Raw genomic sequence first — 23,882 nt, forward strand, 5'->3', positions numbered from 1 at the left:
TTGTGGCTGGAGGTGTGTCCCTGGGGGTGTAGCCTTAGGAATTATTCTGAGTCTTTAAATCCCCTTTTTGCTTCCCTCCTCTGGCTTCTGACCTCTGTGTTATGAGGAGCAGAATCCATGCACTCTCCCGCTCTCCTTCCTGCCACCATCCCCTGAGCTTCAAATTTCAAAACCCTAGCCTCACAGGGATTGAACCCAGAATCTCCAAAAAACAATCAAACAAAAAAATCCAAAAAATGGTAAGCAAATAAACCTTCCTTCCTTTAAGTTGCATGGCCAGTCATTTTGTGTTTTATCAGTAATAATGTTGACCAAGACCATGGAAACCAACAATCCCCAAATCTCCATAGCCAGGGAGTGGGGATGGAGCCAGTGGTAGAGTGCTTGTTTAGCATATAAAGCCCTGGGTTCCATCTCCAGAACCCAGCAGGAAAATCTCAGTAGCTTGGATCTTCTGAAGGTGAGGTCTATTTCTTGTTTATAGCATATATGCATCACACCTTGAGTAGGTGGTCTGCTCCATGTAATTCTTACTCCAGGTCCAGAGACATGGACAAATAACTGGAACATAGCCAATCACTGTGCAGAAGGGGGAGAGCTTTGGCTGAGAATGATCACATCTCCTCCACTCTTAACCCACCTGCTAGAAATAGTCACAGGGTCCGGCCAGAAATCAAATAATGCCACAAAAGAAAGGGAGCTTACCTTTGTTATTTTTAAATAGTCTTTCTGAGCCTAGACCAGTGAGGGCTAGGAAACAACCATTTGCAGCTTATCTTTGGAAGAGTTTGTTTGAAAAAATGAACTAGTATGTGAATGTGAATGTGTTCAGTTCCTGTTACACAAACTGAATTACAATGTCCAACAGACATGACACATTCCACGAAAGATTTGGTGTTATGTCTCTGCTGTGTGGCCTGAGATAAATTTATGCCCACCTACATCTCAGAATCACCAATCCTCAGGGATGCCCATCGTCCCAGTACAGGTTTCATATTGGGTTCCAGGCTATCTTAGTTTTTCACTATTATAATGACATAACTGAGGCTAAATACTTATGAAAAAAGAGGTTTGTTGAGCTCGGTTTTGGAGGCTGACATCCAAGATCAGGCAGCCCCACTGGCTTGGCTGTGTAGAAGCTGGATAAAGGATGGAACTGTGAGAGGAGGGTGTGGGAGAGAAAGGCATCGCATGGGCAGACAGGAAGCCAGAGAGGCTGGGCTCCCAAGTTCTCCTCTGTGGGACACCCCTGATTGACCTAAGGACCTTCCACTGGTCTTCAGCCCTTAAGTGCCCAGGGTCTCCCAACATCACCACCTTAGGGAACCAAGATTCCAACATAGAAACCCTTGAAAACAGACTCAAACCATATAAAACTGAATCATGAGCTGTGCAGCCAGAGAACTTGGCTGCTCTTGCAGGAGGGGAGGGTAAGACCTGACTTGAGGATACCTGGAAGCTCAGATATTTTCTGGTCAGGAACCTCCTGAGCCAAATCTTCTCATGAAGCCACACTCAGAGGCAGTAGGTGTGCACCCCCAGTACCACTGACACCCACTCACCACATTGATATGGAGCCCAGCTTCCCTGTGAGGGGCTGGGTGACTGCAGGGCTCCGTCCCCATGGCACACCTGGGGGTCAGAAATTCAAAGGGCAGGATAATAACTCACCAAAGTGAGCAGGGCATGTGACAACAGAAAGTTGTTGGCTTGACCTGAACTGCTTTCTAGAGGCATTTGAAAAAAATATATTGATTTTGTAGCAGCCAGATAAAAAGATCACAGGGTGGACCCAACAGCAGTTATTAAACTAGCAATTTACAGGACCCAAGCTAGCCTTGTGGGCTGCAAAGAGGATGTTCAAGTCTTAGCTGAGTTCTACCACTGATTTTTATGGTAACAACAAATACACAAGACGCGTGTGCCAAGCACGGTTGTGTTCTCTATTCATTAGCTCACTGAATTCTTTAACTGTTCTATAAAGTAAGTGCTCCCTGTTTCATATAAGGAAAGTTAATGCTCAGAAAGGTTAAGTCGCTTATCTGGATTGCACAGCTCATAAAGGATCCAACCATGCTTTGATCCTAGGCAGTTTGACTTCAGAGTCCACATACTTAGTCACGGTGCTAATACTGCCTGTCCTAGGGTAAGAAACACAACTCTGTGTAAGAGTGCTTCCCAGGCCTGGATATGAGTCAGAATCACTTTGGGAGTGTCTTGGAGCCTTTGTTGAAAGCTTGTTCCCTGCTGGGTTCATAGGTTCATGGGATATTTCATCTCCACGGCTAGAGCCCACAACCAGTATCCTCAGGTGATTCTTGGCTGGTCCTTGGGTAACAGCCTGTTGACAATCTTTGAGAGATGCATTGATGCTTTTACCTCCTCTCTAAGGGGCAAGACTTCCTGGAATCCATAAGCAGAAAGCTGAGCTGAATTCCACTGTTGTTCCAACTATAGGAACCCATATATTACAAAATGACAGTAAGGACTGATTTTGGCTTTAGAAGTCTTTGTGGGGAGCAGAGAGAAAGAGGAGGCAAGAGAAAAAAGTCCTTTTTGAGCAATAGAAACTGAAGAGACAATAGTCCTTTTTTTAAACTTGTTTTCAATATTGCAGTTCTGTTTCTGCTAACAATTATGTGTGTGGGGGGGTGTCATTTAACATTAAACTGGCAAGTGTCTGCCACGTAAAGAAAACCTTTGAAGTCTCTCCTGGGCATGCCCAATGAAGAGCAATGAAAGATGCGACAGGGACCGTGGGTGGCATGGGGGTAACCAGGTAGTTATTCCTCGTCTTTTGCAGTGCTCTTTGTGGCAAAAGGAGTGAGTAGGGGCACAGAGTAAAGAAAGAGAAGGATAAACCATGACCAGGGAAGCATCCCAGTGAAAATTAAGCTGGGGACTCTTTGCATATTTGTTTGTATTTATTCAGGACCCTAAAGGGCACGGAACTCCTTCCTGCCACCTTCCAGCCAGGTCCACTGAGCTGGCTAACGCCTTGGCTGGCTCCCCCTCCATCCCCTAATGAGGCTTCCCTAGGTGCAGCCACTGAAGCTCACATTTGAATGACTGATTCTTCAGTTTGATTTTGGATTTGCCATCAAGTGCCCCTCTTCACCTCCTAAAGACCCAGCTCAGCTGCAAAAGTGAGGAGGGGGTGCGGGAGGCCACTGCCTGCCCGCCAGCGTGGGCTGTGCTAGGTGGGCCACTGCAGCCCCAAGTGCTGGCTCGTTTTCACGTCAATGGGCCCCTTTGCGAAGATTTCATTTACTCTCACCTACTTGCATTTGAATGTTTTTCTTTCCCCTTGGAAGAAAGTTTTAGTGGAGGCCTATTTTAAAAAATATATATTACAAGCTCGATTGATTCTTTCTGTTAGGTTCTGAATTCTGATTTGGTCTTTGCATATTATATTTTTTCATTAATTTTAGGTCCATTTCGGATCAAAATTGACTTACGTCATAAAAAGTGGATTGAACTGAGACTTAGCCTGGGTGTGGTGGCTCATGTTTATAATCCTAGTACTTAGGATGCTGAGCAACTTGGTGATACCCTGTTTCAAAATAAAAAATAAAACTGGGTTAGTGGTACAGCTTAGATAGAATGTTCCTGGGTTCAATTCCTAGTAGGAAAAAAACAAAAAGATACAAACAAAAATGTAAGACTTTGAATGTATATATTTATTACATATAAATATAAGATTATAGTATATAAGTTAATATGATATATATTGAAATATAGACATCAGCAGTGTTTAGCATTTTCATATAATTTTTATGAACTATATATATTTAATTTTGTTTTACAGGCATATACAATATGCATTTGATTTTTATTTTGTATTTTGATTTTTGTTTTGATTTTATTTAGCTTTTTTTTTTTTTTTTTTTTTTTTTTTGCAATACTGGGGATGGAACCCAGGGGCATTCTACCTCTGAGCTATACACCCAGCCCTATTTTTTTTAATTCTTTATTTTAAAAGTGTCTCACTGAGTTGCAAAGAGCCTTACTAAGTAGCTGAGGCTATTGTGAACTGCAATCCTCCTGTCTCACCCTCCCAAATGCTGGGATTACAAGTGTGCACGACCACACCCGACTTTTTTTTTTTTTTTTAAGTGACAGTTTTTCTTCTGAATGCATCTTAAAATCCTGGTGATCTCTGTTACTTAGGCTGTGGGATACTGTAAATAGACTGCATCTCGCCCAGCGGCACCTTTGTGCAAATTATGGAAAGGTGTCCTCGGCAGGAATGCACAGGACCTGGAGCATGACAAAGGGATCCTTCCTCTGAGAAGAGGCGGCCCCTAACCTGGGTTCCTGGCTTGCCAAGGGCCGGGGTTGAGTTCCACCCTTACAACCCCTTAGCCCTGCTGATGATACATCCTTGTACTTGACGCTCCTTGTTACATTGTGTGAGTGTGGAGGATTCCAAGGGTGGTGTTATCAGAAACAGTTTCCAATGATGAGCTGTATTAGAAGTGAAGCCAGAGGACGACTCCAGGTTTAAAAATCACAATAGCTATAAATTGCTCCATGACTCTTGGAACTCACCTTCCTAATGTGTGTGTGTGTGTGTGTGTGTGTGTGTGTGTGTGTGTGCGCGCGCGTGCATGCATGTGTGTGTGTATATATATATATATATATATATATTTGTGGGTGTGGGGATGAAACCCAGGGGCATTCGACCTCTGAGCTTCACCCCCTGCCCCTATTTTTTATTCTTTATTTTGAAACAGGGTCTCACTGAGTTGCAGAGGGCCTCACTAAGTAGCTGAAGCTGTCCGTGAACCACAATCCTCCAGTCTCAGCCTTCCGAACGCTGGGATTACAAGTGTGTGCCACCACACCCGGCTTTCACCTTTCTAATATTGTATGAGTCAAACGATTCCTAGCCTAACCACCTGTTGGAATTGGCAGGCAGCACAGTGGCAGTCATCGGGGTGGGGGGGCTCCCTTCCCTCTTGAAAGGGGAGGCCAAGGGCGGGCTCCCCTTTCCCTGGGGCAGAGCGTGCATCTCTGTGGCTGCCATCATGGTGGCATCTCTTGTTGCTTAGCAATGCCAGTGCCCAGTGTTGATCCTTCCCACCCGCCTGCCGCTCTGCCCCAGGCACGGGCACAGGGGCTTTCCTAGTGGTCCCACCATCCCCCTCAGCTCAGTCTCCTCTCATGCCTCCCTCGTGAGTGGTGCTGTGTCCAGGTGTGCAGGTCCCACCATTCCAGGAACTCACAATCCTTTAGAGCTCTCCTGTACTGGACAGCTTTCTTCTTTCAGTTCTGAATTATAAAGCCATTGAGCCAGCTCTTTCTTCATATTGTCACTTAGTGGCTCCAACAGAATCAGTTAAGTCCTGTTAAGCCTTCTCAGGCAGATCAAGAGGGCCCTGGGCTCAGAAACACACGGGCTGACCCTCTCTAGGATGAGGGGAAGCCGGTGCCGGCATGGGTGGGCAGTTTCGCCTCTCTCTGGTGAGCCTATGTGACTCTTCTGAGGGAAAGGATGTGAAGCACAGTTCTCAGGTCACCCAGCATCCCGAACACTCAGTAACGCCCTCTGAACCTCCCAGTTATCATTTGGGGCACTTCCTGTGGATAAGACATATAAGAAGGAAACAAAGATGTGTAAGAAAACGTTTGCCTTCTAGCACTTTAGAGTATAGTGGAAAGGTGGTAGAGGAAGGGCAAAGCTCCCCTTGCCCAAATCCAAGAAAAAGCATAGAAATTAACAGAGAGGCAAGTGAAGGATTAGAGGGGAGAGCTCCTGCTTAGGTGGGGGTAAGGGTATCATGTATCATAAAGGAGTCCTTGAAGGTGAGATTTAAAAATATTCTAAAGTAAAACAACAGGGCTAGGGATGTATCTCAGAGGTAAGCATTTGCCTAGTGTGTATGAGGCCCTGGGATCCATTTCCAGCACTGCCAAATATATATGTATGTATCTATGTATCTATGTATGTATTTGCATATATACACACACATATATGTAAAGGGAAAGAGCCACATATATATATGGAAGGGTAGTAGAGAGCGTGGGCTGCCTCAGGCTGTGAGATCACTCCCTAGAGGAGCAGGGATAGGAGTGGGAGGAGCCAGCAAACGATGGGGGGAGTAAGAGTGGAAAGAAAAAAGTATTTTAGTTTCCTGTGACTACTGCAGCAAAGAACCACAGATTGGGTGACATAAAATATCAGAAACATATTCTCTCACAGTTGAGGAGGCCAGAAGTCTGAAGTCAAAGTGTGGCTGGCAGGGCCATGCTCCCTTTAGAGAGAAAATGCCATCCTTGCTTCTTGAAGCTTCTGGTGGCTGGAGCATTCCACCACTGTGGCTATATCACATGAGTGTGTATATGTGTGTGTTTGTGTGTGTGTGTGTGTTCTCCCTTAGACTCTTGTAAGGCTAATTGAGGTTTAAGGCCCATCAGGATAATCCAGGACAATGTCTTTGCAAAGCCCTTAACTTAATCACATCTACAATTTTTCCTTTTTCCCAATAAGGTTTCAGAAATTAGGACCTCATACTTTGGGGACCATTACACTGCCAGCCCTAGAGTTATAAGCCAAGTGTCAAGAGCCCTGGTAGCCCTGCTGAGAGTGGCTGACCAGAGCTCTTTTACATGAGGGGATCCCATGAACATTTCCATGTTAAAAAGTAGCTCACTCTGGTGAGGCTGAGAAGAGCTCATGGGCTCCCAAGGGCCTGGAATGGCCCAGGACTTAAGAAAGAAACCATGGGGCTGAAAGGAGAGAGTGGATGGGCAGCCCCGTGGGGATGTGGTCTGGGTGTGGCAACTGATTGCAACCATACTCACTGAGAGCTTGGTGGGATCTGCTAGTGTGGGTGGAACATCCCCAATTCAAAAGCCCAAAGCCAAAATTTGAAACTGTCTTAGAATGTCCAGATACCTCAAGGAGAAAATTCTACACCTTGACCTCAATGCTCACTAAAAATGTTGTATAGCTGGGCGTGTGGTGCACACTTGTAATCCCAGCATTCAGGAGGCTGAGACAAGGAGGATCGTAGTTCACAGCCAGCCTCGGCTACTTAGCGAGGCCCTTTGCAGTTCAGTAAGCCCCTGTTTCAAAATAAAGAATAAAAGATAGAGCTGGGGGTGTAGCTCGGAGATAGAATGCCCCTGGGTTCCATCCCCGGGACCGCAAAAAATAAATAAATAAATAAATACCTTTAGGCAATATGTAGAAGGCATATGTAAAATATGAATTTCATCTTTAGACTTAGGTCTCATGCCCAGAACAGTTTATTATATGAAAATATTCCCAAATCTGAAATCAGAAATTCCTCTTTTAGATAAGGTATACTCAACCTTTGTCAGAAAGATGGCACCATGAACTGGCTTGGAGGAGTTAATTTGGGTTTGCAAGAGATTTAGTTATAAAAGAAAAACAGCTTTTTCTCACTGGTGGTAGAAAACGGAACAATAATATTTCCACAAAATGATCCAAGAAAAACATTCTTTGGGTGTGTTTATTTCGCTTTATTCAGTTTTTACTTTAATTTGTTTCAAAATACTGATTTATTTTCATGCACGAAGAAATTAAAGTTAGCTGGAGAAATCCAAGATGGGATCTTGGGCCAAGTGGTGGAGACTGGACCTGGCGTGAAGTTATCCACTCGGGCTCTCTAGGCAGGAGCTCGGGGGTCTTTACTGTAGAGAGTATTGGGATTTATGCAATTCTTTTCTATTGACTCTTTTATTTCTCTCTGCTCACTTAAATCTTACTTTTTCTCTTGGTTTCATTCTCCTATCTTATCATTTTTGTCATCTTTCTTAGAGTAAAACTTCCATGGAGTTTTGTCCTGATGTTTAAGTAATTATAACCTCATGGCCTGGTTCTCACTGCTAGCTCCCTGCTCTTTCCTGGCTCACCAGTTCAAATCCCTGAGGGGCAGAATCCCATCAGTGAATTCAAGTTTTTGCCCAGGCTATGCTGTAGGTGACTAGCCAGCCAGTGAACTGGCTGCCGACAGCTCAATCACTCCTGGACCATGGTCTACAAACAAGGCAACCTGGACTTTAGCTGGATCTAAGCACTTGACAGGCACAGTAACCAGAGCACTTCAGAGCGGTGGTCCTCAAAGTGTAGTCCCCAGACCAGCAGCATCAGGAGCACCTGGGAACCTGCTCAAAATGTTAGTTTAGGACCCCACCCCAGGCCTCCGAATCAGAAACTCAGGAGGAGGAGTCCAGCATCTTTTTTTTTTTAAAGATTTTTATTTTTGTCCTTCTGGGAATATGTATGTATGTATGTATGTATGTATGTATGTATGTATATATGTTTTTTTCCAGTATTGGGGATGAAACCCAGGAGCATTCTACCCCCAAGCTACACCCCCAGCCCTATTTTTTATTCTTTATTTTCAAATAGAGTCTCACTGAGTTGCAAAGGGCCTCACTAAGTAGCTGAGGCTGTGCACGAACCGCGATCCTCCTGTCTTAGCCTCCCAAAGGCTGGGATTACAAGCGTGTGCCACTATGCCTGGGTTCACAATGCAGTATTTTTAAGAGTCAAAATCAGTACCAAAAATCCATGATATACAAATATCAAAATTTTAGATAGAATTCAGTTCCTCTCTGTAGCTTGCTATGCTTATTAATGAGACACGACAGCACGCATCTGCCAAACCCTGCAGGGCAGAGGGACGCTGGGGTGCATTGCGAATACTGTTGAAGGGATACACTGCCCCCTGCTCTGCAGAAATATAAGCATTCACTGGCTCTACTTGGTACTATAGAAGAGCTATGTCAAACACTCTAAGAAGCACTGGAATTAAAAAAAAAAATTCTGTGTTCCTAACAAGTGATCAACACCTCTTAATTTATTTCCTTTATTCATGAAGAGGCCTCTTAGAATTTGCAATGCATTCACCATAACCCACATAACTGGAAACACCTCTTCTCCCCACTGTCCACCCGTTCTTGGTCAGTAAGGATGGCTGCAGTCCTCTCCAGCCCCACAGCTGATGTGGATCGGATCCGGGATAGTAGAGTGAGGATCCCATATTCGTCCCACCCCTCCCTTGGCTCATCTTGCCTTCTCCAGTTTGCCTCATCACTCATAGATCTGAACAGTGAAGGAGCAGTAGAGAGGACTCCTCGTGTTCTCATCCCAGCTCAGCCATTCAGCAGATGTGTGATGCTGAGTCAATGGTCCCCACCTGGCCTCAGTTTCCTTGGATAATATGGAGGGAACAAATCTGTGCTCCAATTCACCTCACAAATTTCATGTCTGAAGTCTTTAACCCCTCTGATCTCACCCTATTCCAAGGGCCTCTCCGGTCACCTTGGGAAACTAGTCCACCCGCAGAAGGCCTGGTTGATGAGAGAAGTGTGGTACTTTCAGCTATCCAAGCTGTGATCTCTAAAGAAAACACGACAGTCAAAATCCAGTGCAGCTGTCTCTCCCACAAGCCAGGATGGGAATGCCCTTCATGAGTGTCTGTAGAAACCTTCTTGTCTTTTTACCAAATTCATCTATCATCATTTACCCAACAAATATTTATTGTATATATCCTAAGCAGAATATATTCATATATATATAATATATATATATAATATAATTTATGTGTATGTGTGTGGGGATAGAACCCAGGGGCATTCTACCTCTGAGTTATGTCCTAGCCCTATTTTATTTTTAATTTAATTTAATTTAACTATTTAATTTTTTATGGTACTGGGATGGAACCCAGGGGCATTCTACCTCTGAGCTACACCCCCAGACCCATTTTTTATTCTTTATTTTGAAACAAGGTCTTACTAAGTTGCAAAGGACCTCACTAAATAGCATAGCCTGGCTGCAAACCACAATCCTCCTGTCTCTGCCTCCCAAATGCTGGGATTACAAGCATGCACCACCACACCCAGCTTATTTTTTATTTTTTGAAACAGGGTCTTACTAAGTTGCTGAGGGCCTGAGTGGCTGATGCTGACCTCAAACCTGTCTCAGCCTCCCAAGTACTGGGACTGCAGGTTTGTACTACCATGCCAGGCTCAGTAGGAACATTTCTTAATGCCAAGTCAGCCAAAGTTCCTGCCCTCGTGATGTGACCATTTTATTTTATTTTATTTATTTATTTATTTTTTTTTGGTGGTACTGGGGTTCCTGGAAGCCCTTCTATCTCCAGGCTACACTCCCAGACCTATTTTTACATTTTTTTTATTTGGAAACAGGGTCTCCTAAGCCAGCGCGCGGGGCTGGCTTCGAACCTGCGCGATCCTCCTGTCTCCGCCTCCCAAGTGCAAGGATTACAAGCGTGCGCCACCACGCCCGGCAGTGATGTGACCATTTTAACTACGTATATTTATGTTACATAATTAAGGAAGAAAAAGTACATTATTATTGCTAAAAATGGAAACTTAGCTTAAAGTTCCCATTCTACAAGTCTGGCAAAAATTCAATCTGGGCATTTTTAGGGAACTAGGTCATACAAAATCAAAAGAAGTTCTGTGATTCCTGGAAACTGGGTGGAATCCCCCTCTCCAGTATGGACTTTATCTTCCTAAATTATGGAATTCTCATTTGCTTTCTTATTTCAGTTTTACCCAAACTTCTTCTATGTCAATATTATCTCTATATTAGTGTTTGCTTTTATATTGACTCACTTTGTTTTCACTTAAATCTATTAATTAATTAATTAGAGAAAGCTTACATCAGTGCTTTACATGGGGAAAATACTGCTTGGTAAATATAAGCATCCCATAAAAATGAAGTTAATAAAAATATACCATGACAGTACCATCTAGTTGGGTAATCCGTGCCTGAGACATGCATTGTCTTGGTTCAGGTGCTAAAGATCAGCAGCAGAGTGTCTCCCTGATGCAGTCAGAGGATTGAAGAAGCATAGAAATTAGACTTCCTTCCTCACTGTTTTATAAGTAAGGGGATGCCCATGCACATCTAAAACCATCGTGAGCGGTATGCACTCTGCCTTTGGAGAGCAGTGCCTCGCTCCTGGGGTAGGATTAGCAGCTAAAGGGCAAGAAGTGTCTCTTACTCCTCTCCATGTTTTCACCTTTACAAGAATCTAGTCCTCAGGCCTCTAAACCCTGCCCGCCTCCTTCTTGGAAACACCGTGGTGCCTCGTTAGCCACAGTGCTACAGGATGGAAAGAAACAATCAGTTACCTCTACAGCATCAGCCAGTGGATCGACTCATCTGTGAACCATCTGGATGATGGGTTCTTTAGCCCCATGGTTTTAGGATGAAAAATGAACTTTTTTTGTGTGTGTGGTACTGGGGTTCCTGGAAACCCTTCTACCTCTGGGCTACACTCCCAGACCTATTTTTTTATATTTTTATTTGGAAACAGGGTCTCTTAAGCCAGCGCAGCTGGCTTCAAACCTGCGCGATTCTCCTATTTCCGCCTCCCAAGTGCAGGGATTACAAGCGTGCGCCACCACGCCCGGCCTGAAAAATGAACTTTTATTCCTGAGTTGCATGTGTGTGGATGGCTAGGGGATGTAGGTGTACTAGGAAAGGAGGATGTATCAGAGGAAAACTGGAGTTTTCCAAGCTTCCTTAATTCACAATGCTCTTTTTGTGAATTCTCATATTATCTAGTAGTTGGCTTGCATGTTCCTCTCTACTAGGTATGTTTTAGAGCTAGAAAGTTCTAGAGCTGGGTAAGACCTTTGAGATCATCATCTTCTGCCTCCTCATCTTCCCTGCACACTCCAGTCTCCTCTGAATCTCCTGTGAAAATACAAAGGCCCAGAGAAGGCAGCTAGCCTACCCTCCGTGACTGCCTGGAAATAGCAAACCGGCATTTGCATCCAGATGTTAGCAATAGAATTCCATCACCCAGCCCCATCCTGAGACTGTCAAGTTGTTCACAGTGTCCTTCTTCCTTTTCCAGGCAGTGCTCAGCCCTCTCATAGCCATTGCGCTGAAAATATCCCAGATCCACGAGAGAACTGGCCGGAGGGGACCCACTGTCATCACCTGAGTGAGGAGTCGTCGCTCACCAGGGCCACAGAGCGCGCTTGGCTGGAGAGGCTTCACCGCACCCTCTTGCTGCCTGTTTGCGCCTCTTATGACTTTGGGGGGAAAAGTTATTTTGCTGTTGGGGGTCAAGGGTGGGTGGGAAATGACAAAAATCTGTTGTTGTTGTTTTTTTTTTTTTTGGTTCTGTCCAGTTCCTCCAAATGTAACTGTGTCTTTAGTTGTCTTTTTGAAGCTTCACTATCATTTGATTATATTTTTTCACACAAAGCAACCTCCACTTTGAGAAAAAAAATACTGAGCTAGGAAACTTTTGATCACAGCTACTGTGCATCCTTGGTACCACATGAGCACAGGTTGTAAAGTCACAATAGAGAGAGTGGGGCTAGAATTAAACTGCCACAGGAGTGGATGGAAGAAGACTTCCCCAGCGTGGAGGGATCAGCTTTGTATCCTAGGCCAGGTCTACAATGGGGCAAGGTTTTAGAACTCCTAATAGCCCCCCTCGCTCCTGCCAACCCTGATGGCCCATGCTCCCCAACGCCTCTGTGCCATCTCCTCACACATCTTCTAGAGCTTTCTACACATCACGATGGCACACTTCCAAACAAAACGCATCAAAGGGTGTTTCTCTCTCTCTTTTGCAAATTATTTTAGCTACCAAGATGGCCGCATTCCTCCAAACGCGGCCATCTATTGTGCAGGTGGCAAGGAGTGTTGTGAAAAGACTGCAAACAAATGCTTAACACTGGGGGAGAAGGGGGCTTCCGTGATGCCATAACACAGGTCGATACCGGAGTTTATATATATGCCTCCCTGCAAAGACAAAGTACCAGCATGTGCACCCTCTCTCTGCCTTTCCCAGTAACAACCCATTGCGATGCACCAGTGTGGGCGCAGTTCTGATCTGGCTTGTGATGCTTGTATAAAGGAGAGAATGACATGCCATAACTGTAACAAAGTGGATGCTGGAAGACAAGGTCACTGGTGGGACAGCCATGGGCCTGATGGGATGGAGAAGGCTGGACCCCTGCTGGAAAGCAGAAGGCCGCACTGGCTTGCCCTGCCCAGAAAAGGATTTCGCAGCTCCAGCAGGCTCCTCCGCACTCAGCCAGAACACCGGGGCTGTTTGCATTCTTTTGCTTCCTTGGGAACGGCACGCAGGCTCCGCGTGTCACCTGAGAGAGGACTTGGTGCACTTTGACTCTTCAGCAATGTGTAATTTGCTGTAGTCAGTGCTGGTGCAGCGAGGAAGCATCCCCAGCAAGGTATTCACTTCCGTTTTCTGTCTGTGCTTCTGTTGAAAACCTGCTAGGACATTGAGTAGCCAATAAAAAGGAAATCCTTAGTTTAACCTTATTCAAGGATTGTGGGTTTCAGTTGAGTGATTTGTTTTACCCTTAGAAAAACTCCAGTAGCGGTCACCTAGACTGATAAGACTGTCTTTTGGAATACTTACAAGGATTGTTTTTCATTATTATGACATGGGGAATTTATTAAATAAATGGAACAGAAAAATGAATTGCTCAAAACTGCCTTTGGGAGTCAGCAAACACTAAGGCGGCTTCTAGTCTTTTATTGTAGCAGTGCTCATTTCAAAATAATAGGAAGGTGGGTTTGAGCTGAGATTATAAAGAACCAGGTGGGAAATGCATCAGTGATGGAATAAAATTGCCTTATAGCTTTGGTCCTCATCACTTAAGTTTCCTGACAACCATCTGTCCATTCTTAATTGTGAATGCGCTGTGTCATTCAATACGACCAGATATGTTCTTAAGCTTGTCATCTCTGGGTGAGAAAATGATTTTTCTCTTCCAAGATGAACTTTTATTAATCATCTCAGACGTTTTAGTTCAAATGTGAAGTGGTCTTCACGTAAGCCTTTTGTTTTCCTTATTTCAGTATACAACCGTGTGTGTCCAGTAACCCAAATATATATTCACCCATCGTTTTATTCACTGACTCAAAGCAAACTTTGAGAAGCTACCCTAGGCAGACTCCTATCTTAGGTGCAGCAGGGAGATGTCTTAAGGCATTATTCCTCTTTTTACTGATGTAAAATTTGGGAGCAGAATATTGTGACAATCACAAATATTCAGGTAGACATAACTGTTACAGCAGAGACATCCGCAGTGTGCTGCAAGAACATGCAGAGGAGCCGTCGCGTCAGAGAGGGTGGGACACTAGGTGCGACTTCGTTGAATAGGGTTTCTTAGAATTGGTAATCATTGGTATCATTTCACCAGGGAAAAACAGAGCAAGAAGGAAGATGAGGCGCTAGGAACCAGGACTCAACGGGAGGAGGCTTGCTTTTGTTCTGGTGAGAGGTTGGCTTGTCGGGGTGGGGTTGCAGTAGACAGGGTTGAGAAAATCAGGAGGAGCAAACAGTTGGGCCCAGCCATAGAAAGAAGCAGCTGCATGGCCACCTATTTTTACAGAGCTTTCTCTCAGCCGTGCTGCCAAAGGGAAGATCCTTCTGTGGTTCCAGGACGCAGCCTCTCTGCAACCTGCTCAAGCTCACATTGCCGAGTTATCATTTCTGCCTTACAGAAAATTTACGCTTCTGTTGCTGACTACGCATGCATGTCCTCTTGCCTTATTCTCAGGAGAGGTAAAAGACAGAAAGTCAGTCTTCCCCACATAAAGTTCTTTATGTTCTTAAAGATGGAGCTCCAACCAGTCTTTAAGAGTAGATGACTTGAGAGGTCTAAGAACTGTTGTGGGAACCACAGCAGTCAGTCACAGAAGCAGCTATGGAGGGAGTATGGTAAGTATCAGGGCCACTCTAGTGATCTTCTAATGCTGACGGGTTCAGAAACTAGAACATTCGCCTCCAGAAAAATGGCAAGCAGCCAGGCATAGTGGCACATACTTGAAATCCCAGTACTTGGAAGACTTAAGACAGGAGGATCACAGGTTCGTGGCTAGTCTCAGCAACATAGTGAGGCCCTCCGCAACAACTTAGTGAGGCCCTGTTTCAAAATAAAAGATAAAGTAGGTCTGGGAATGTAGCACAGAAATAGATGCCTCTGAGTTCCATCCCCAGTAACACACACACACACACACACACACACACACACACACAAATAAATAAATACATGCAAGTTATAATGAATATAATGTAGAATTTTCTCAACCAAGGCATTATCACCACCCACCCAAGGAGTTTTTGGAAATGTGTGTGTATATGCCAAGGAGACATTTACTGGACAGGGAGCAAGGATGTTAAATACCCCACTGAGTATCAGCTAGTCCTTGGTTGTTTTTTTCTTGCCTGGGGAATCATGAGTTTATTTGCTCTCTTTAACAGGCGGGTGGCCATCATTAACATGAGTTCACTTGTCAGATCATATTGATTCAAGGTGCAGTGTGCAGCCACAGTATTTATGGGACACATAATGTTGCATGATGGTTCACATTGCAGACTAAATGTTGTGGATCTGGCACGAACGTCTTGTGCACAGGAAACCTCATGCTAATGCACAAGCACGTGTGACATCTTTAGCGGAGAGTTGGCTGCACTGAGCCACACAAAGATAATAGTGCGGTGGCTTCTGATTGGACAAAGGCATGAGGTTTACTTTGACGGCCAGATCCATTAGCTATGGCGAGCGTAGGGAATTTGAAAAGCTCTTGCAGGAATGACTAATGACATAGCAGATGACTCCCTCCAATTACCGGATCATGTACTGGCTACTTCCAAAACAGGTGGGCATTGCAATCTCAAACATGTGCCTTGAGTTTTCCGTTCCTGAGCGCAGGAGGGTCTGAGAAACTGGGCCTTTGGAAATGATGTAACTGCTGGTAAATCAGTGTTTGGATCTTCAACAGTTACTAACAGCAAGAGATTATCCAAGGCAGCAGAGCTTAACAGAATGCCTGTTCCACTCCAACCAGCTGGAGGCCGGACTGGTAGAAATAGATCATGAACTTGACAGCTCAGTGGTATGTGTGTCAGCCTAGGTTGTCAAGGAACTCTAGAATATGGTGAAGACACAGATTATAAATCCACGTTGTTACTGTCTCTCCATGTCCTTTATAGCCTAGCAAATTTCCTTCGGTGTAGATGAGCTGAGCGGTGCCTTACCGAAGACAATATATTTAAGTAGAATCTTGAAGGATGGAAAGATGTGTCAGTGAAAACACTGGTCAGAGCCAGGCGTGGTGGCGCATGCTTATAATCCTCGCATTTGGGAGGCTGAGACAGGACGATCACAGTTCATGGACAGCCTCAGCTACTACTTAGTAAGGCCCTTTGCAACTCGGTGAAATCCTGTTTCAAAAAATAAAAAATAGGGTTGGGGGTGTAGCTTGGAGGTAGAATGCCCTTAGGTTCTATCCCCGGTACCACCAAAAAACAAAATAAAAAAACACTGGTCAGCTTTTGCCTGGAGGAGCCAAAAATACACTCATTACATCCCAGATAGGCAAAATATACAGTGTAGTTTATTCTAAAACCAACCTGTTGTCCTTCTAGGTAGTGGTGGTAACTATTTAACTTGATGCTAAAAGAAACCTTGTAAAATGTTACCATACAGGCTCAACAACTCTGAAAACATCTCTTCTCCATTGCCATGTGAGCCTTCCATCTTCCCTTCCCATTGAGGGAAGGAATGAGCAAAGTTTCTCTTTAGTGGAGACTTTCCTTTTTCCACTTTCTCATAGTCTAAGTAGCATCCCCAGCATTCATGGAATTATGGTTCCTAATCCATCCTCATTTATTTAACCCAAAAACTTGAGACCAATGTATTATTATCCACCAAAATAGGACACTTTTTTCTGACTTGTCCAGTGAATTTTATTGCTAGACATCTTAAACATAGGATTTGCTTTATGTAATACCCATGTCATTGACACTTGAGGCAGGGTTATATGTGTTTTAAAAATTATTAAATGTCTATTAGAATTTCTTCTCAAATAGCACCAAGCTTATTTTCCAAATTAACCATTGGTATTCAATTATGTTTGGGTTTGCAGAAAGATTAACTTATCTTGATACTATATTCATCTCCATGGAGAAGAATACTTTGACTTATATTACTTTATTGATTTTTATTTTTCTGATACAAAAAAGGCAAGAAAGGTTGAATATAAAATTTATTGTCATAAAGAGATTAAAGCAATTGCTTATGTAAACCAAAATGAATATTTATATCACCTAACTCTCAGTAGTTGAAGAAACCCTCTGTTACATGTACAAACTCTGGATAGAAACTCAGTGATGTTGCTTATTCAGGCCAGTAAATATGCTCAGATCCCCAGGGGAATTTCTTAGTAGAGGAATAGAAAGGGATGACAAGAAATGAATAGTAAGGTGCGTTGGTCATAAATGATCACCTCCCTGTTAGATGACAATGAGTGTCTTTCATAACTAGTTAAGGCCTCATTGTCAAAGATTCAAAGCACAGATTCCCAAGTTCATACTTCATGGATAAGGGCTTCCTTTCATGTGGCTTCCTATGTATATATCAGGCCATACTCACTCTGCGTACTCAACAATAATGGGGAAGAGGAGGCCGTGGAGACCCCATCCCACTGTGATGACCCTCTTAGATCTACATCCTCCCTTCCAGCTGTCCAGAGCTTCTCTGCAAATCCCCATGGCTGTCACCCATGAGGATGCGTTCTTCATCACCAGAATAATGATCAGATGAAGGAAACCCATCATCAAGTGAGGCCCCAGTTCCCAGGCAGAAAACATAAACAACTTATTTACAATTTAAGAGAGAATCCCATTAACCCTAAAGCTGTCTCTTCTGCCTCTCCAAGAGCTTGAAGATATTGTATCAACCCCCAGAACATTTTGTATTAGGGTTCATTTTTTTCTTTAGTTTTTTGTATTTTATTTAAAAAAATTTTTATGGGTGCATTGTATTTATACATCATGATGAAGCAAAAAACTTGTGTAGACATAAATGCACACATCACCCAGCCAGCCCCCATCCAGTCTCCACCCCTCTCCCTCCCCATCCCTCCCTCTCATGCTTGGCTTAGTGGTTGACTATAATATGAATTAGTACATTATGCTCTTTAAAGAGATTCCCTCTCCCCACCCCTCCCATCCCCACATTTGGTTGCCTTATTTGCTCCTCTACAGGATCTCCTTTTTCACCTGGAGTTCCTCCTATGACCCCTTTCACCTTAGCTTTCACATATTAGGGAAAGCATCGATTCCTTACTTTTTGTGACTGACTAATCTCTCTTAGCATAATGTCCTCAAGATCCATCCATTTCCCTGTAAATGCTGCAATTGTGTTTTAGGGTTCATTTTCTGAATGGGGAGATAAATACAAACTTTTCCCTGGAAGGAGAGAAGCCAGGGTGAGCCAACACACAAGTCCAAAGTAAGCAGGTCCTCCCACGTCTGTTTCTCTACCTGCTTCCCCCTCCTTCCTTCCATCACTGTGTATTATTGGATAAGTTTCTTCTCAAAGCCTCAGTCTTAGTATCTATAAAATGGAATGATAATAACTCCTATCTCTTAAGATACGAGGGTGAAATAATACGCATGAGTTGGTAGCACAGAACCCGACACATAATAAACATGCTACAACTGTAGCTATTAATCCTTATCAATTGGGATTAATAGCTTGATAGAAGAGGAAACTGAGGCCCAGATAGGTGAATATCCTCATCCAGGTTCAGAAGTATCAGCCTGTTTCTCTTTGCAGAGCCCTGAGACCTAACTGGTCCTCGTGTACTTAAAACTGCCATGAGCCAGGAGTGGTGGTGCACACCTGTAATCCCAGTACTTGGAAGACTGAGACCGGAGGACCACAGGTTAGAAGACAGCCTCAGAAAGTAGTGAGACTCTGACCAACCTAGCAAAACCCTGCTTCTAAATAAAAACTTTAAAAATAGGATTAGGGGTACAACTCAGAGGTAGAATGACCCCGGGTTCAACCCCCAGTACCCCACACACACGCATACTCACACCATAAAATGAAAAAGAGGAGAAACTGTTAGGTGTGTAAATAAATTCTCCAAGTCTAGAAGTCAAGATCTCCATCCTTGTGCATTATTCTCAAACCCATAGGATGCAGGTAAAGCAGGATCCAGGGCTAGGGAAGGGTGACTGGAAGTGGGTAAATGAGGGAGTTTCCAGGATAACCAAACAATCCTGTATCCTGACCATGTGGTCACTACACAAATCTATGTGTGTTTTCTAATTCACAAAACAATAAACACACTCACACAAAGAAAAAGAAAAAAGATCTCCATCCTGAGACACAAAGAATCTCCTGGTAGTAGTGAAGGTATATGAGTACAGTCTCTTATCTTTCAAATTCTGAAGACTTAAGGGGGGTTCTTTGAGTTAGATATTAATATTTGGAAACATCACAAGATATATTTCAATTTGTATATTAATATCATCTATGGCTAGCACAAATTCTCCCCCTGCTAAATTCCATGCATTGTGAATTAAGTGCTTTGTTCAATTTGAGACTACAGGAAATCTTATCTGCTTATGTGAAGACCTCTTTTAAAAAGAACTCATTTAACCTTCTATGTTTGATTTATTTTAAAATTGAATATTATGTTTATTTTCCCATAGAAAAAATACACATGATTAATATAAAACAATACAAAGTAGCAGTCCTGGGTTCTCAGGGTGCACCTCCCATCAGGTGAATCATTGTGTCCCTCTGGTGATGTGGTTAGTGGGTAACAACTAAGCCAGCCAACAAAATAAACGACAATGACCTTTCCTTCCCAGTGTGCTTCCCTTTGTGACTCTTAGGTAACAGGGTACAGAAGCCTGTGATGGCCACATGTATTCCTCCCTGTTGGGGCTGAAGGGAGGAGAGGAGACACAAAGCCTCTTTGTGAGCACAGCTGTCCCATCTTTGGGGACCCCAGGCTGGCCTGGGTTGGGACTAGTGGGAATGCCCTGAAATATCTGCTTGGTGCTGAACCACACCTCCCAAGTTCCCCATGTTGCCCCCCATGGCTGAGTCCATCCCGTGGAACCATGCGGCTGTCACAGTGAGCTCTGTGCCGGCAGGGCCCCTGGCCAGCTCTTCCTCCACCGTCCCCAGCCACCCTTCTTAGGAGCAGCTGATCGCCACCAGGACCTGTCCTGGGTACTGGAGAACGGTCCCCGCCTTCAGCATGGGACTCGGCTGTTCAGCATCCTCTGAGGTCCCTACAGATGCCAGGCCTGGTAATGACTGTTGGTAGGACGGTGGGGCCTCTGGGTGGACACCACTTGCACCCTGGTGTTCGAGGCTCATCGCTGAGTACAGTGGCGGGGGAATGCCCAGGGCCTCAACCTCTGCAGGGCAGGTCTGCTTCCTGGCATCCAGGCTCTCCTCATAGGCTGGCGGGTAAAAGTCCGGCCTGTAGGACAGAACACCACAAACATGCATGCATTACTTGAGCATTAATGCCAAAGAGGCCCGTGCCTCTGTCTTTCTCAGCACGCACCATGGGAAGTTAAACTGCTAAGAAACAATGGTTTGGGGGACAGATGTATGTACTTCCTCCCTTTCAGAAGAACCTCTTTACCAGCCACAGGATGCATCCCTAGCCATGTTCTTTCCAGGCAGCTATTCCAGTCTGATCATTCTCTCTCGCTCATCCACTGGTGAAAAGAAGGTCATTTATTGTGAGACCCTTATCAGCAGTAGGGGACACGAGGTCTCTAACGATGACACCTCTCCAGCCGGTTCTTAGCCCATTCACGTCCTTGTTCCCTTTACACACACTATCTTCTACACTCTCTGTGTCAGGTTTTCGCAGCCAACAAAACAATGAATGAAAGCCCACTATCTGCAGGTCTCTGAACTATACAGATGCCACCAGGTTTCTCCTGACACCCTATCAAGTGTCAGCAGCTAGTTTCCATGAAAGCATACAAATACACTCATTTCTCAAACTATTTCAACTGTTGTCTCTGCAGATTTCAGTTGCGACTGTCTATGCCAATTGGCCAGTGGCTAAAGGAGCCCTTCCTTTCGGGGCGGCTGGACTCATCGCCGGTCTTACCCAGAGCTGCTAATTGCTCAGTCCTCTGGGCTTTTCCATCATGAATGGGATTGGGGTTGGGGTGGAGGTGAAGAGATGAGGCGGGGTGAGTGCGGTCAAGTTGTATTTATACAGCGAGTCTGTCCAGTGCCTACGGGGTGTGTTTATGGTGTGTAACCACAACAGAACAAGGACTGCCATTTGTGGCCACAGATCCATTCCAAAAGTTGCCAGGCCCAAAGCCAATTGGTGGAGGAGCTGTCTACTGTACGGCATAAATCTCAGCCTTCTCTCAGAATAGCCATGGCTGAGTCACAGGACATGTGTATAAGTCACCGAGGACAGAAAGGTGAGCTGTTCCCTGGAGCCATGACTACACCAGCCCCCATCCCATCTGCCTCTCCCAATCCCACCCTCCCCCCCCCAGCATTCACATTCCCAGGTCCCTGAACTCCACCACTGGAGAAACATGTATGTGTGTGTGTGTGTGTGTGATGCTAGGGATGGAACCCAGGGGCATTCTGCCTCTGACCTACACACCAGCCCTATTTTTTATTCTTTATTTTGAAACAGGGTCTCACTGAGTTGCAAAGGGCCTCAGTAAGTCGCTGAGGCTGTTCATGAACTGTGATCCTCCTGTTTCAGCCTCCCAAATGCTGGGATTACATTAGCTAGTAACACTTTTTTTTTTTTATACCTCTACCTGTTTATCTGTTTTGAGTGCAAAGCTTCTGAGAAATGTAACTTCCGAGCTTGTCTACCAGCCATTCTGAACGCAAGAAGAGGCACTAAGCCAGGGGTGGTCTGACCTCCATGATGTACTTTCGGATATTTCAGCACTGACAGTGTGATGGTATCATGTGCTAGTAGACCTAAACTACATCCTAAAGGTATTCAAGTCCTCTCAGGATGCACACTCTGAAGGTAGTCATCTAATGTTTATCCAAGACTAAAAATCACCCCTGTACAAGGATCATCCATAATCCGATGACAATTCAGTGATCAGAATTTTTAATCAAACTCAGAGACCTTGTTAGTAACCTGACAAACACTGGAAGGTTTGGGCCGTTGTAATTATATCATTAATAGCATAATGGGTGTCAAAAATGCACTGTCGTGGGTAAGATTACTTGTACCCCAAGTACATGGACTAGCTAAGGCAATTTAGCTACCCTGTCATTATGGCAGAAGAATTATGACTCTTGTAGCCTGTACTTTATCCCTAAATGGTTGTATCTTTGGCCAAGAATTAGGAGTTTTATGATCATCTAACTGACTATAAGTTCAACTGAACCTTTTTTTCTTATACTAAGTATAACATAAAATGTACTATTTTTATTCGTATTTTTAGCGATACTGGGAATTGAACCAGGGACATTCTACCTCTGAGTTACACCCCCATTTATTATTTTTTTTTAATTTTGAAACAGGATCTCACTAAGTTTCAGAAGGTCTCACTATTTTCCTAAGGCTAGCTGCAAACCTGTGATCCTCCTATCTCAGCCTCCCAAGTACTGGGATTACAAGAGTGTACCACAATGCCCTGATAAAAATGTACTATTTTTAAGTGTATAGTTCAGTGGCTTCACGTACACCCATGGGGTTGTGCAATCATCACCAGAACGTTTCCATCACCTCAATCTGAAACTCTGTACTCATTAAACAGTAAGTTTTCATTCCCTACACTCCCTGCCCTGGGCCCTGGTAACCACTGTTCTACTTTCTATCTCTATGAATTTGATTCCTCTAGGTATTTTATATAAGTGGAATTATACAATATTTTCCTTTATGACTGGCTAATTTCACTTAGCATAATATTTCCAAGTTTTATCCATGTTGTTGCATGTGACAGGATTTCATTCTTTTTAAAGGCTGAGTAATATTCCCTTAGATTATGTACTGCATTTTGCCTATTCACACATCATTCATAGCAACACATCATTTAAGTTGCTTCCATGCTAACTTAAAGCTTTCATGTGACGTGAGATAAGAATGTCTCAAAGGAGAGTAAGCCTGGACCTCCCGAGTCAGAGGCTACAGAACTGACTTGATGCCTACCTGACCACTTGCTGTGTGGCAGAATTCAGTCTGGGTCTTAATTTTCCTTGTAATTTGGTAAACAGGTTAAAGGGAAGAACCAATCATTGCCTGAAGTTGGGCCTCTCACACTGGCTCAGGTGGGTTTTCACCGGGCTTATTGTTGGTGGTGTTAGAAAATTCCCTTTATCTCCTGGTTGTCCCCAAAGGCAGCACTGTTCTTCCTAACAACTCACCCCAGAGGAATCCCCCGACCATAAAGCTTCAAATCACAATGTACAGCCCCAGGGGACGTGGAAGCCGCCCCACTGTGGCAATGGAGACCACACAGCTTGTCCACACCTCAGTCCAACTTGGCCCTCCAGTCCCCAGTGGCCTCAGCACCTACCTGTCCACCGTGGCCAGGGGCAGGCCCCTGTGAGCAGGTTGCTGTCCCAGCACTTGGCTGAACACCCCTTTACTTTCACTCGCCTGGCGGTAGGTGCTCCAGAAAATCCCGCTCAGAAGAATCCCGAACCCCAGAGGCAGAATTGAATACCCCAAGACTGGGTTCCTTTGACAATGAAATATGGCTTCCGAGGAAATGAGGATGGCCCCCAGGCAGATCATCAGGAAGCCGGTGAGGAGGGCGAGCACACAGAGGATGAGGCCAGTTCTGTTCTGCATCCCTGCCCCTCAGGCACCGCGCCTGGCCCGTACTCGCCTGCTTCCAGCCCGCGCCCAGGGAGCCCACGCATCTGCCAGTCGCCGCTTTATACGCTCCGGGACCCGCTGGCCTTTGGACAATTAAGTGAAGCAGGCACCACACAGCTATTCATTAACGACTGGAAGTTATTGTGATATCCTCGGAGGGTGAACCTAAAAACATCACATCATGTTCTGCAGGGAGGAGAGGCTTCACGTAAGCCATTCTGCTCTTCGT

The 23,882-nt window shown here is 44.5% G+C and overlaps 2 protein-coding genes across 2 annotated transcripts in view; one reads left to right on the forward strand and one right to left on the reverse strand.

The window, feature by feature from the left end:
- The window catches only part of PGM5 (phosphoglucomutase 5), a gene marked incomplete at both ends in the record, with an annotated part of 190,040 nt that extends 178,080 nt beyond the window's left edge, over window positions 1–11,960 (forward strand). The window contains one exon of the mRNA XM_080708609.1: window positions 11,871–11,960. Within this exon, the coding sequence (XP_080564735.1) occupies window positions 11,871–11,960 (90 nt within the window). The remainder of the gene's footprint in view (window positions 1–11,870) is intronic.
- An 8,044-nt stretch (window positions 11,961–20,004) lies between these two features.
- Window positions 20,005–23,629, reverse strand: TMEM252 (transmembrane protein 252; the record flags this gene model as incomplete). The annotated part of the gene is made up of 2 exons (XM_080708993.1): window positions 23,349–23,629; window positions 20,005–20,296 (listed from the first exon to the last, which is right to left on the reverse strand). The coding sequence occupies exons 1-2, from the start codon at window positions 23,624–23,626 to the stop codon at window positions 20,005–20,007; spliced, it is 570 nt and encodes a 189-aa protein (XP_080565119.1). The 5' UTR covers window positions 23,627–23,629.
- Window positions 23,630–23,882: the final 253 nt, after the last annotated feature.

The sequence above is a fragment of the Muscardinus avellanarius genome (genome assembly GCF_963383645.1).
Source record: "Muscardinus avellanarius genome assembly, chromosome: 13".
In the NCBI taxonomy this organism is placed as follows: Eukaryota; Metazoa; Chordata; class Mammalia; order Rodentia; family Gliridae; genus Muscardinus; species Muscardinus avellanarius.